At 35.3% G+C, this 15548-nt stretch overlaps 2 protein-coding genes across 2 annotated transcripts in view; one reads left to right on the forward strand and one right to left on the reverse strand.

The window, feature by feature from the left end:
* The window catches only part of LOC149084111 (nose resistant to fluoxetine protein 6-like), a 77002-nt gene extending 68030 nt beyond the window's left edge, over positions 1 to 8972 (reverse strand). Inside the window, exon 1 of the mRNA XM_089234459.1 lies at positions 8420 to 8972. Coding sequence (XP_089090585.1) covers positions 8420 to 8807 — 388 coding nt within the window. The 5' untranslated portion in view covers positions 8808 to 8972. The remainder of the gene's footprint in view (positions 1 to 8419) is intronic.
* A 4591-nt stretch (positions 8973 to 13563) lies between these two features.
* LOC149084112 (uncharacterized) lies at positions 13564 to 14644 on the forward strand. Its single transcript, XM_089235450.1, has one exon. It carries the CDS (start codon positions 13895 to 13897, stop codon positions 14642 to 14644), a length of 750 nt encoding a protein of 249 aa, XP_089091576.1. The 5' UTR covers positions 13564 to 13894.
* Positions 14645 to 15548: the final 904 nt, after the last annotated feature.

A 15548-nucleotide genomic window follows, 5' to 3' on the forward strand; every position in this document is an offset into this window, starting at 1 on the left:
TAGGAATTTCTCGAAAACGCCATGAAAACGGAAACAAAGTTGTGGAAAAAGTGTTATATCGGAGGTCGTTTTGTATTCATCGACGTTTCAAGCAAGGTCGTTAATTTATATTTTAGGGAAATATATTTAACTTAATTATATTCTTTACGGCAGGGGATGAACAATTCTCCAGTCCATGGGCAAGAAACTTTTATATTACGGGAGATCATACGTCCCACACACACACATTTTACGGGATACTCCACTAATTTTAGGGCCTAAAGGTTTTTGTAAAATTTCCCATTTGTTTCCATTGTTTTCAACAAGGCTAGTTGAATCTTTTAAATCGAGATTCAAGATTATTTTCATGACTAAAAAATTGTAAAATGATAATTATGGCACTATCATAATTAATTATAGTCATATTCATCTCACATATTTATCAAACGCGTTTTGACTTGTTGTACTCATCATTTTCTGCAATTGGGAATTTTTTAGCAATTCCAGTGATACTTGACAACTTTACTTGCTTTTAACAATTTTTTTAGCTGTAATTGGCACCTCAACTTGCCTTTGAGAATTATTCAACGCTGTAAGTTACAACTTTACTTGCTTGTGACAATTTTTTCGGCTGTGAATTTACTTACCTTGACAACATTTTTTTTTTTTGACAGCATCCCATTTTTCTGAAATAAATATGGTCGGCTTACGTATCGATCGTGTGTATATTGATATTTTTTTTAATGGAACAACTTTCGCGGGATGGATGGAACTCCTACGAGGGCCGCATTTGACTCGCGGGCCGGAGATTGTGCACCCCTGCTTTACGGGAATCAGCAGGGACCAAGCAAGTTATTGACGTTATAGCCGAGGTATCGTTACTAACCATATTTATTAGTATTATATTGACTGATCCAGTTTATATATCCAGCTCAGTTTGATTATCACCCGGATGAAATATTAACGGCAATGAGCTTGAGAGATAATTCATTTATCTACCGGTAAATACATCAACCTACTTGAAGGTTGTTGAATAAACCTTCGGCCTGTGAAAAATGATGGATTCCCTTTACGCCTACGGGGGGAAAAGAAGGGGGGGGGGGTTCAACAGTTTGAAAAAAAAAATAAATCTGATGGGAAAGAAAATATATATCGTAATTTGTAACAACGTATTTCCTGGTGAGGAAAAGAATACTTCGATTCTCAAGGTGGTATCGACTTGAAATCTCCATACAAACTTCTCTTTTGAATAATCTTACTGCAAATGAACGTGATCAGCTGGAATGAGTATTAGAGGATTCAACTGCGTAGTTGATGAACTACCTCAAGCTGAATCATCACGTGATTATTATCAATGATACTTGATGTATCTTAAGTGATCAGAGATCATTTATTTCATTTATTTATTGATAAACTCACACAACAACATATCTCCAATTACAGTGGAGTGAAGGAAAAGGAACAGAAACAGCACAATGAAATGCAGAAAGGCAAAGGATAATACAAATAATAGTAATCATTAGAGCCCGGATTATATGCAAATGCACACGTGCATATACATTTGCATATTTTTGCCTTTTTTAGCATTAATGCATATAAATGCATAAAATCAAAGAATTTTTAGTATAAGTGCATATTTTTGAAGATTTATTTAAGCTCACTCAATTTTTTTTATAATATTTTAAACATATATTGTTCATAATATTTTCATAACATCGGATTTTTTTCCCGCAGGTGAAATTTAGTGAATTAGTACATATTTATAAAGCATTTCACGAATATTAACCATTTTATTGTGTAAGGCTATTTCTAGAGATATGCCAAAGTGTTAATTTTCTTTTTTTAAGAATAGTGTCAAAATTCTTTTGTTACTGCTATTTGCGTTATTGAGCAGCTATAACAAACTGAAAATTAGAAAATGCTTGAATAAAAAATGTGTAGAAGATATTTCCATATGCGAATGTGAATATGTGTTTTTTTTTAATCATATTTTCTCATTTTTTATACATATTTCGGAATTTTGACTTTTTTAAGATTTCTAATGCATATTCTGGGTGTTTAATGCATATTTTTGGTTTTTCAGTTCATATTTTGCCTTTAAAGTGCTTATTTTTGCATTTTTAAGTGCTTATTTTTGCATTTTTAAGTGCTTATTTTTGCATTTTTAAGTGCTTATTTTTGCATTTTTAAGCGCATATTTGCATATTTTGCCACTTTTTTAGTGCATATAATCCGGGCTCTAGTAATCAAAGTTCCGCAAAAAATGTGTACATACATGCAAGAAGGAAAAAAAATCATGTCAAGAAAGCGCATGAGAATTTCCACACCTGAGGAAGTGAAAAAAGAGGCGAGATTTCCAAGACATTAGTTCGGTATGATGGTACATACAAGAGATATTTCGGTTACGAAGATTGTTGTTATTGCAGTGAAAACTGATTTGCGATAAAAACGAATGGTAAATACAAGTCGAATTTTCACTAAAAAAAAGGTGATAGATTCATTCTGAGGACGGACTTCAAGTGATTCGTAGTTGAAGGCAGATTTGGGTATTTCGGTAGGAATTCGTATATTAAAAACTTGAAATTTCTTGAAATTGACGAAAGAGCAAAAGCCTATTTTGTATGCATTCAATCTTAATGTTATTGAACGGGTGATATGGATTCCAGACAGATTATGGAACAATATTCTAGACTGATCTGACATGAATTGTAAAGAAGCAGAAAGATTTCTGCATTTTGAAGAAAAAAAATTTTGCTGTTACGGATTATGAAAATTTTATAAACTTTATAATAACCATTGCCTATATAATGGATGGAAATCTCAACTAAAACTTAACTTAGGTGAAGAAATATTCTTAGTCGTCTATTAGAACTATCACTATTAAAATAATTTAACTATTTTATATTAACTATATTAACTATTTTATATTAACTATATTAACTATTTTATATTGACTATATTAACTATTTTATATTAACTATATTAACTATATTAACTATTTTAAATTACTTTTTAAAGTGCTGCACACTGGGTGGTTTAACATTTTGCTGACGAACTTCATTGATTGCCAGCAAACCACGATTTGGTAACAATAAAAAATCAACAACAATTTGCTGCTGTTATTTTTATTCAGTAATTACTCTCACACATTCAATGGAATTTCCATCAAGAAAACTCTGAAATTATTGGTTTCATTTTATTAAATATGGATATATACAAAACGCTGAAATAATTTTTCTTATTAAATATGAAATTTGATAAATTGTGAAATTATTTCTTAAACACAATTACGTAAACATGAATATTGAATTTATGTATGGAAATATGTTTCCATAAAATAAATAATAATTAATAATAATTCATAAATAATTTAAGAGTTGAATTATTTCTTCTATATTATATATGCATTTCTAAAATTCCGAATCCATTCCTTTTTATTAAGTATGAATTTTACTAAATTATGAAATTATTTCTTGCAATGAACATGAATTTTCTTTCATTCTGAAATTATGAAAGTACTTCATTCATTAGTTTCATAAATGTATTAAGAATATAAAATAATAAAAGTTTTAATTCCATAAATTGAGTTAATAATTTCATAAATATGGTATGTTGATAAATAATTTAAAAGTTTCATTAATTTTTAAGATATTCTGCCAAAAATCTCATATTTGATCAATACTGCATATATCTCACTGTGTGTATTTCTTATATTTCTGCACCTACAGTCGGCCCCCCGTATTTGCGGTTTTTTTCTCCTTCATTGGAAAATTTTTTTTTGGAAACACTCAGCAATCGTCATTCGCATGTTTTGCTTACAAAATTTGAGTTGTGCGTGTTTACGATGGCTCATTTTTCTTGTGCTACTGATAATGCTTCGGAACGACAAAAAAAAAGTGAAAGGTTTACAAGAAAAATTAGATATATTGACAATGCTTGGTGAAAGTAGGTCGATTGCTATTGCTATGGCCCGCCATCACGGAATCAACGAATCTACGGTGAGATATATCAAGGAAAAGGAATCTAAAATTCGTTAAGTCGTGGCTGTAGCTGCACCTTTGGCAGCGAAAACTTTGCATCGCCTACTGGATCCATGTGTTACTCGTACACAAAATGCAGTTTTTTTGTGAGTACAAGCCTGCTACAAAAAAGGTATTCCAATTGATTGTAATATTAAAACGGAAAAGGCGATAATATTTTACGCTTCTATAAAGAGTAGGGCTGGTAAAACGTCTATTTCATCAGAATTTTATGCCAGTGAAGGTTGGTTTCATAGGTTTAAGAAACGATTCGGATTACGCAATGTAAAAATCGCTGGCGAACAAGCCTCTGCCAACCAAGAGGCAGCTAGAAAATTTCCAAAGACTTTGCAGAAAATTATTGAAGAGAAGAGTTATGACCTCTGTGAAAGAACTTTTCCTGGATTGGTTTAAACGGTGTTCCGTTCCGGAAGTCAGGAGATACCTCGAGAGTGAAGACATGTCATTCAAGTTCTTTTGATACTGGATAATGCTCCTGGATAACAAGATGTCAATGTGTTCAAAGCTGATGGTGTTGAAGTCCTCTATATGCCTCCTAATCAACATCTGTCATTCAGCCCCCTTGATCAGGGGGTAAAGCGAACATTCAAGGCTCACTATACACGCCACGCAATAGAAGATGCAAATACATAAAATGCCTTGAAGATATGGAAGAATTACACTATCACTAACGTCATTATTGTCACAACTAGCGCCGTAGCAGCTCTTAAGTGGAAGACCAGTTCACCATGAGTAACATAGCGGAAGGGCTTCGCAAGTTTAAATGAGCAATAGATTATTTTCATGACATCTATTTTCATCCATCTATGGTACGTTCTTCACATGTAGAAAAATTAGTTAACATACCTTGTTAACATACACCTACATACTTGATGATATGAAGAAGAAACATCAAACAGAAATCACAATGTTCTTTCAGAAAACATCGCCAACAACCGCTGCACCCTATTTTACATTCCCCTTCTACCTCTGCGTCACCCTACTCTTCTCATTATACTCAATAAACGAGATAGACAAAAAAAAACCTTATGGTTTCGGTTATTCGCGGATTTCCGTATTCGCGGTCACCCTCGGAACGTAAACCCCGCGAATACGGGGGGGGGGGGGGAGCGACTATACTTTTTCATCAATTGTAACTATTTCTCCATTAATTCTTATTTTCACACAATATATGCATTTTTTATTAATTCTTGATTTCCCACTAAACATGAATTTTTCATTAATTCTTAGAAATTATTTTTTCATCAAATATGAATTTTCTAATAAGGCTGGGCAGCAATTACACTATAAAGTTTGATAAAAGATCTGTTACAAAACTTGAAAAACTACTAAGCATATTGGTTACACTAATTTCTATCTTGCTTTAAATTATATTTCTCAATGATTCTGAAACCATTTTTCTCATTGATTCTCAAATTACTTCCACATTGATTTATAATTATTTCATTCACTCGTTTTTGAAATTATTTGTGTCACTAGTTCTTGAAAGTAATTTTTTCTTATAAAAATATTTCATAGGTATTGTTTCATAAAACAGTTTTCTGCGTTAATTCTGAAATCATAGTAACTTTTCGAATCCTATCTGTTGATAATTTTGAAACTAGTAGTAACTCAGTAGCCTGAAGTTTCTATTAATTTTTATTTCAATTCAATCATATTTAAATGTTAATTAGCTATTCGATCTAAATCATCGGTGGGCTCGGGAAAAAGCCCCAAAGACTACACGTTGAAGACCCTTGTCATACGATAATGTAATGGGACTTCGCTTAAAAGAAAAAAAAACTTATGTAGATCAATCGGGAAATAATTAAGGGTTTAAAAATTATCATAAACATGTGGAAAAGCAAATTTCATATGCGTGATCAGCTCAACATGGATATATCCCATGGGTGACTGATCTATTCAACATGAATGCTGCAGATGCCATGCTTTTTTTACAACAAGCATTCGTGCAAAATAAAGCTTTCAGTCAAGAAAACACGTTTCTGAATCATAAACTAAAAATTTTCACAGCCGTGACATAAATCGAAATCATTTTTCTTCCTGTCAGTGCTTTGTATTCGGCAGAATCGGGTTTGAATAACGTGAGTCAAATTACACGCCGAATATATAACCTTGACTAAACAATCAGAGCTGGTCTTCATTTATCCTTTACAGGACCAAAAAAAAAAATGTCTCTTTATGACAATCAATCATATTGGCCGCATTTATTAAAATAACACGGGAGTTGGATCTGATACAGACAGGGGGGCCACAGAGAGGAAACATCATCCAAAAGGGGGCCACGGACGATGAAAATTTATTAAATACTGATATATATCAGAGGATGTTGTCCTCCGACTTGTTCCGTAAATAAAGGAGAGGAAAATAAATATATAAACGCGAGATTTAGTTACTCTTTTTCTTTTCTCTCGTCCTTCAAGGACTCGGAATTACTCTTCCGATATCAATATTTATGATAATGCATCGAGAGTAATCGGTTTTGAGATTTAGAACGAAAACAAATGGAAGTGCTTCCTCAATGTGGGAACAACATTTCGGTTCATTTTCACATCCTCAGATATGAATAGCATTGAATATAGATGAAGTTGTTTGGAGTCTTGACTTTTTTTTTGGGAATTTTGTTGACGTTTTTATTGGGATGTTTTCTTGTTAATAAATAGAGATTTCTAGAAGCCTCAAATAGTTGACTAATAGCTGTGCTTCCGAGCTGCGGGCACCACCCATTCTATATATAAATTGATAACAAAACGCCTTATTAAACGGAGGTATTTAGTGAAGAAAAAGAGCAGCAAAACTATATAACTGAGATTGCTTCACATTAATTAATAACTCTGAATTAATATCTCTTCCAGAAAAACGTAGTTCTTCCGTGTTAGTTAGTATTCCCAGCAGCAGAAATCAATATTATTTAATATACGTTTTTTTTAGATTTACGTCAAGTTCTAACAAATGTGTCGATCGTGCGGCATGAAAATTCTGGCAAAACCGGACACAAACGAATTGGCCATCCAATAAAAATTATCAATTTGAATTTAAGGTCCCGGTGAAATATTTACCATCAAATATGGAGGTAAAAATAAAACTGACACTACTTGGCACAAGAATGTTAAGATTATAGTTGAATCATTCAATTTTTGTTTAAGTTCATCGCGAAACGCATAAAATTGAGTAAAAAACTCTTAAAATGAATCAAGGAAAAAATTATTGCAACTACGGTTTCTCTTCATAATTTCTTCAATATAATCGCATCAAAAAAGGTCTTTAATTATAATATTTCCACAACATTTTCCATCTAATAAATGGTTTCAATTCTTCCAATCCGCCATTATAAATATTCAATGATTGTGATATTGATATCAAGATAAATATTTTCTTGTTTCATTAAAATGTGAATCGAAATTTTTTTTAATAGTTTGAAAAATTTCGATTTATTTTAGGAAATCGGAATTAAATACTGATTTTTTTTTTTAAATTTCAAGAAACTTTTCAGAATATGAGAATGAATATACATATGAAAGATAGTAAATTATGAATATATAAGATATTTTCATCAAGATATCTTGTTTTAGAGGAATCTCAAGACCTCAATTTAGCTTTTTTTTCAGATTTATCGGTGCTAGGAAAATACTGAGAAACTTTACATGTTATGTGCAAAAACATTTTTCATGCAAAGGGTCGGTAGCAAAAGTGTTTGAAATTTTTGTTATATTTTCCACAAAATCGGATGATTTCGAACTTTAAGCTACGCCTCCCTGGTTCAATCACCAAAGTTTTCCATAGAGAGGCACACGGAAACTTCGAATTTCTAAACCTACTTAGTGATAATAAGCAATAAATTGATGAAACTGTAACGTATATTTTCACACGCAAATTAGTTTCGGAAGCTTAGAGAAGTCGTGTGCGAATTTAGGAAATTCGGAGAAGCCTCGTGAAAATTTTGCTCGAAAGCTTAGAGAAGCCGTGTAAAAGTTTTGAAAGATCGGTGATGCCGTGTCTAAATTTTGAAAACTCAGAGAAGACGAGTGAAAATTCAAGAAGCTCGGGCAAGTCATAACAGCGGTTTCTAAACTCCCTATACAATACAAATAATATATAAATTATTGCCACAAAGACCAGCGGAAATGTGTGTGGCTAAGTACATTGATAAAAAATAATAATTGTCTCTCTATCTGTTTTTTATTACTTTTAACTTTTATAAAAATTCAAGAACTTGTTGTAATGTATACAAGGTGATCCAAAAGTATCTGTCAAAATTTATCATTGCAAATTTTAATGCAAAATATATTCAAGCGATTTTGCAGAATTCAGACTATTTCCTTCTGAATTAAAAAATATATGTATGTAATGTAACAGCACGATTGCAAAAAAAAAAAGTTATAAATATCTCTTATACTTACTGTACACAGCCCAGCTCTTCATGTCGCGGAAAGCAGCGACGGTCTTCAACAAAGATCTCTGGCACTCGCTAGAGATCTGCAGAGCCTCGTCGTACATCATCTCCATAGCGATCGGCATCACGAACTTGATAACATCTTTGGCGAGTTTCTTAAGTTTTTCGAAGTTCTGGTGGAATTTCTGGACGATCTCTTCGTCCGTAAGAAACGTCTGGTTCTCGGATGCCTTGACCACATCGATGACCATCGACAACAGCAATAGCCATAATCTGAAATCAAGCCTAAGCAACTTCATCTTCACTGGTCCAGCTATAAGATTGAAGTTGCTGCTGCTGCTGGTGGTGGTGACCGGCACTATCCGAGAGTGAAACTGAGCGTTACTTCCATGCATCGAACCATTTTTTTACCTTTTTCTAGTTCCGAGTTCTTTTTTTTCGTTGCTATATTCATTACGCCAGATTTATGTTTCTATAATTATTTTCTTTTTCTCTCTGCCTGTGTTAACTCTCTTCGAGCTTCCCCAAGGTCCGAACCGCCCCTGAAGGCTTATTTATTCTTCCTTTGAAGTCCTTCACGTCTTTTTCCCTTTTCACCTGTTTTGAATAAATAAATCCCTACCGTATATGTTAATATAAGATCTCGTCCCCCTCTAGTTTATGTTAAGTATATTACGTGTGGTGCTTTATATTGTCATAAAAAAAAAAACTTTTTTTCTAAATTTTAAAATTTAAATTTTTTCACTAAAAAGTGAATTTTTATTTGGAAAATCTACGATCGAAATTATACAAGTTGTGCCTTTGTTGTCAAAGATATTTCAGTGATTTTAGGATGATTTTGGGGACGCTGATTACGAGTTTTGAATAGCTGGCTCTAGTTTTGCAGATAATGCATTACTCCCAAAAAATGTGTGGTGCTTATGTGTATTGAAAAACAATTTTTCTATTTATCTCAAAAACTAGAGCCAATCTGACACAACCAATCAGTCTCGAAATCAACACCCCGAAAATCACTGAAATATCTTTGCCAATGATCAACTATATTTATTTATAATGCACAGTTTCAATGTAATTTTTATGCTTCTTATATACGGGGTGATTATAAAAAAACTATCCCGACATATGGGCCCCTAACTATCATACCATTCACAGAAACTGAATGAAATTTTGGCATAAGGTATTTTGATGTATGCGCTCAAGAACGATATGGAAAACAACAGTGCCACTCTAACAGTTACGGTTACAGTGAGAAAATTTCGAAAATATCAAATGGCAACACCAAGTTTTTTGTATTGGAATGCGATCTCCATACTGAAAAACACTGAATAGCGTTGGAATTTCACCTGTAGCACGGAAATCCCCGGAGCTAGGCAAGGAAAAAGGACTTTGCCGTGCACCAGAGCATTAATGTTCGTTTCATTCGTCACACCGGCTGAGATCCCAGCCTGATTAGTCCTCCACAAGGTCATGTGGAAAATTTGTGAAACACAATAAAATGCTTTATTTTATACTGCTTCTCTGTGCTTATTGGTTGTCCTCACTTTTAGCCTATCTACCGCCGGTGATTTTCATGCTACAGTTGCCGTTCGAACGCTATTTAGGGTTTTTCACAATGGAGATCACATTCCAATACAAAAAAATTGGTGTTGCCATTTGATATTTTCGAAATTTTCTCACTGTAACCGTAAATGTTAGAGTGACACTGTTGTTTTCTATCATTCTTGAGCGCATACATCAAAATACCTTATGCCAAAATCTCATTCAGTTTCTGTGAATGGTATGATATTTAGGGGCCCATATGTCGGGATAGTTTTTTTATAATCCCCCTGTATATATATATATGTGTATTTTACCAGTGAATTCTAATTTCACTTTCTTCTGAAAAGCTAGAGCCGATTCGGCAAAACCAATGAGAATCGGAATTCGGCACCCCAAAAAATCATCGTTAAATAATTAATATCTTTGAGAACGTGAATTCATTTATCATTATTTTGTTTTTGTTGTTGAGCAGTGTAATCAGAGTTATATATAATCAAATATATATTACATGAAATTTTTATCTCGTGATTAAGGCGGCCCAATTTCATCGAGAAAAATACGGGAAATTAGGATAAATAATACGGGACGTCGCTCATTCTCGCCATACTTGCCGTCAAATGTTAAAAAATTGCCAAATTTTGTTTATGAAACCCTTGGTGAGAGAGGGGCAAAAATGCTACTGCAGTTCTCCGCTAAAATGTATTTCCCGTGGGAAAAATGAATTTGGCAAATATGGGAGATGGATATTTATAGTCATGTTTATTGTAACACCGTTTGTGAATCGTGTCAATTACCTAGAATCCTGATTCTAGTAAAAATTAGAAATTGAAGCAAACTTCACTGAAAAAAAAACACATCGCATTTTTACAAAGAATAGTTTGGCAGGGCAAAATACTGAAATATTTCGTATATTGGTCATATCAATGAGCAAGTTGAACGTCAGACATGCAATAAATCTCATCTTCAATCTTAGGTTTAAGAAGAACAACGGACGAACATTTTCTGGATGGGATGAACTGGAATCTTGGGCTGATGTCATTGACACAGAAAAAAATGTGACGAAAAACTTGTCGTTGTATCCGAAGTGGTTGCTCGTGACTGTGGAAATACCAATTATTGACGTTATAGCCATGGTGTAGTTACCAGAGAGGTAGTTTTAAGCGCTTGATTGTATTTGAATACGGTTTACGAAAAGTTATTCTCACGAAAGGGGATTTTTTTTTTTGACACAGAAAAAAAAGTTAAAATTTTCGTCGATAGAGGACGCCCAATAGTAATTGGACTTGAACCTCTCTTCTATCTCTTCTGTGTCTGAAACGTTCGTAAAGTTGCAGCCGGCGATTCGTGGCTAATGTAATACAACATCGCCACACACACACAATAGTGCTTTATCCACCGATGTAAACATCACAATGAAAACTTTTATAAGCGCCAGTGACAGAAAAATTGAGAAATGAGCGACTAATAGTAGATACGGGACGAATTCTCGGTTGCTATTCGATATTTGGCACTTTTTGGCGAATATTCGGTTCGGCCGAATATCTGCGTGAATCTAAGCGCCAGAAACTAATTTTAAAAACTTATATGAATTATAATTTTTCGCATAAATTAAAAATTTACCGATCATTGTGTTGTGTGCATCCCTTTCTGTGCAAGGGGTTATATGAGAATGAATCTCTAGGATAAGTAAAACATGAAAATACAATCCTACTGCAATAAGGTGGAATTGAGCATGAATTACACGGGTTCACTAACTGAAGGATGTACCTTCACAAGATACACGTTATGCTACTGAAAGGGGCAAAGAACATCTACAGAGGAAATAGTCATAAATTTTATGATGCATTAATACGTAAGAGTAAATAATGGTTAGCATTTCGTTAATTAGATGTAAAATTGTTACAAGTGTTGAAGAAGAAAATTGATTCTGTAAGTTCAGCGATACCTCATCTTACGAATTTTTCGACTAACAAAGATTTTTAGTGATTTTTCCGCCTCGGCTAACGAATACGGATTTGGCTAACGAATATTTTCGATGATTTGAATTCATACTCTAATCTAAAATAGCCGCGTCGTGAGCTGGACTTTTCGCACCAATCATCATCAGAATTACTGTCATTAGAGCCTGATTAGACTCTGGAAATTGTTTAACCATTCTACGACCTAAAAAAATACATAAAATTGCAGGGTGTGCAAAAAATGCTGAAAAGGAAAAAAATGTCCCCAATGAAGGAAATTTACCTCAATTGATGAAAGAAGTAATTTTTGAAATTCACTTCCAGAAAACATTTCAGAATAAATAAGAAAAATAATTTTAGAATTTACGGGAAAATTTTTTAATAATTCTGAAATTCATTTTTTTTAAATGAATGAAAATTCGCATTTAATGAAAAGAAAATGATTTTCAGAATTATTAAAATTTTCAGAATTTCGAAGTAAATTAATATTTAATAGCAAAATATCTCAGGATTAATGAAAATTATTTTTTGATTTAAAAAAAAAATAATGAAATACCTCTGAAAAATTTGAGGTAATGAAAATTCCGATTTGGTGGGGGGAAAACAATGAAGAATTAATAAAAATTCATATTTAACTTGGAAATATTCTCAAAATGAGCAACACTCCAAAAATAATAATATTGGTCCCCTATTTAGAAAAGTCTTTTGAGGGAGTAATCGAGGCAGCAAATGTGTGAAATTTCTCATGAAGGAAGAGAATCATGCATGACCGCCTGGCAGTCGAGTGGTTAGGGAGCTAGCCTCTCATCTGTGCAGGTCTGGGTTCGAATCCCGGTTCGGGCATGGATTCCCGACAAATTCCCTGGATGGATCATGCTGATCCCTTGGGAATACGTGAGGATCACGTTATTTAAAAAAAAAAAATTAATAATAAAGTAGGTAAGAGAAATCTTCCATTCGAATAATCATTTAACTAGAGATGATGAAATCTTCTAATGGCAACACACACACACACACAGATGGTGGGAAGTGATATCCGAAAAAAAATTAATGAAGAGTAATTTCACTCCACTCCCAAATTTTGAGGGTATTTTTGAAAATGAGGGGTATTTCTTTAACTGTGATGAATAATTTTAAATTGGAATTGAAACACCAAGACATTCGTAGCCTATACAAAATTCATGACCCATAAATTGACTTATGGGTCATGAGTTAATAATATAAAATGAGTTACACGTCGAAACTCTCAAACTTTGAAAAATATTTAATCAAAACACTTATACTAAATGTTCATTTCATACGAGTATATAAAAAATATGAAATTTATGATGCAAAGCACCTTACTTCCGTTACCTCAAAAGAGTCAGAGATTTAAAGTGTGGTGGTGCCCCGTGCTCGCAAGTATCGAATCACTAGCGTCGTTCTCCCCATGAAGACAGCCATCATCTCGATGCAACGCACAAGCCATTTGACTAAAATGTAAAGCTGAACCCAGTGATTAGGGAGAAAAATTGCACGTGCGCCCAGTGGCACATAAGGGCCGGAGACCACAGCCTGGGATTTCGAAAGAAGTAGTGTAGAAAAGACTTGTGGGCAAGGAAGAAGAAAAAGTTGGCATGTTGAAGTGGGAGAGATTTGAGAATGGTCTTGTGGCGTCGCCGCCGACGTGTGGGAAAAGAAAGCCACTTCCTCAGAGCGAGGATTGATGTACGCGCTCAAAGCGCCATCAGGTGATTATTCTAGTTATTGCGCAGTTCGTTTCTCGTCATGTATATAGGATGTTGTGTGAAATAAAGTCCGTCCCTTGTGTAAGATATGTCTCTGTAACTACACGCAACCGATGCATCTCATAATTCCCGATATTGGTGACCTTGGAAAGTCTGATCATCAGTTGAGACATTATATCTAAAAAAAGAAACAGCGGACGCATCTCAACGGAAACAACACGTGCTGTTGAACATTCTCGCCCACGCAAAAGGGAAAGCATGGCGGACGTGGCAGCGGTAAAGATACCACCGTACAATTTCGCCGATCCTACACTGTGGTTCTTGATGTGCGAATCAACTTTCGAACTGGGGATTCCGAAACCGGTAACGGACAGTCGCACAAAATTCAACTACATAGTGGCCCATCTACCACCGGAAGCAGCTTCCGTCATCCGCGATGTAATCACGAATCCAACGGCAACAGATCCCTACGGACACGTGAAATCGGAATTAATCAAGCGCAGTGGTGAATCGTCACAGCAAGAGATACGGAAACTTCTCACTGGGGAGCAACTCGGTGATCGTCGTCCAAGTGAACTTTTGCGCGTCATGCGGCGTCGCGCGGAATCACACAGCGTTCCGGACGAGCTCATGTTGGAACTGTTTCTTCAGCATTTGCCAACATCTGTGCAATCTATCCTGGCTGCAGTCACACCACTAACGTTGGACAAAGCGGCCGAAATCGCCGATCGCGTCATGGACGTAGCACCACAAGCGGTAAGTGCCTGTTCTAACTCTTCCGCGAATTCCATCGAGGAACGTTTGTTGTCGGAAATCGAAAAGCTCCATGTGCGAATCGACGAGATTTCCCGAGGGCGAAGTCGTAGCCCGTACCGAAATCGCTACCCGCGACAGCGTAGCAGATCGAAAAATCGCGACGAGTGTTGGTATCATCGACGATTCGGCACCGATGCCAAGAAATGTGTCTCTCCCTGCAAATATTCGGGAAACGAACTCAGCAAAGAATAGAGGCGACTTGCTCTTTGCCATCTACGTCACGTCGCCTGTTTGTGAAAGACATGAAAACGAATCTATCTTTCCTCGTTGATACGGGCAGTGATGTTTCGATCTTGCCGGCAAGCCTTTCTCAGCGCAAACAACGGCCTGTTCAAGCGTTCGCAGCCGCGAATTCATCATCCATCGAGGTGTACGGCCAACGTATTCTTTCCGTGGATTTCGGCTTGAGACGAAATTTTTCCTGGTCATTTTACATCGCCAATGTGTCAACTCCTATACTGGGTGCGGACTTCCTTCATTATTTCGACTTAGTCCCGGACCTTCGCAACAAGTTCCTACGTGACTTGAAAACGAAATTGAAACGTCCCGGACGCGTCTCAAACGCAACGTGCATTCATTCGGTGAAAACGATTACCGGTGACTCGGCGTATCACAAGCTGATTTCTGAATTCCTGGAGATCACTAAACTTCCTAATCCAAATGCACCAGTAAAGCACAACACCATCCATCATATATCCACAAAAGGACCGCCTGTGGTGGCGAAACCTCGTAGGTTAGCTCCAGACAGATTAAAAATAGCGAAATCGGAATTTCACAACATGCTGCAACTGGGGCATTTGAGACCTTCGAGGAGTAATTACGCCTCATCACTTCATATGGTACCAAAAAAGGGTACCTTGGAATTTCGACCGGTCGGAGATTTCCGTGCTTTAAATGCACAAACGTTAAAAGACAAATATCCCATTCCTTGCATTGCTGATTTCACTGCTGAACTGCATGGTACTAAAATTTTCAGCCATGTGGATCTCATAAAAGCCTATCATCAGATCCCAATAAATCCTGATGACATCCACAAAACAGCAATATGCACACCTTTCGGATTGTTTGAGAGCACCAGGATGCAATTCGGATTGTG

This window comes from Pholcus phalangioides, unplaced genomic scaffold (genome assembly GCF_987345545.1).
Source record: "Pholcus phalangioides strain wild (caught in Gottingen) unplaced genomic scaffold, Ppha-v1.0 ptg000008l_1, whole genome shotgun sequence".
NCBI lineage: Eukaryota > Metazoa > Arthropoda > Arachnida > Araneae > Pholcidae > Pholcus > Pholcus phalangioides.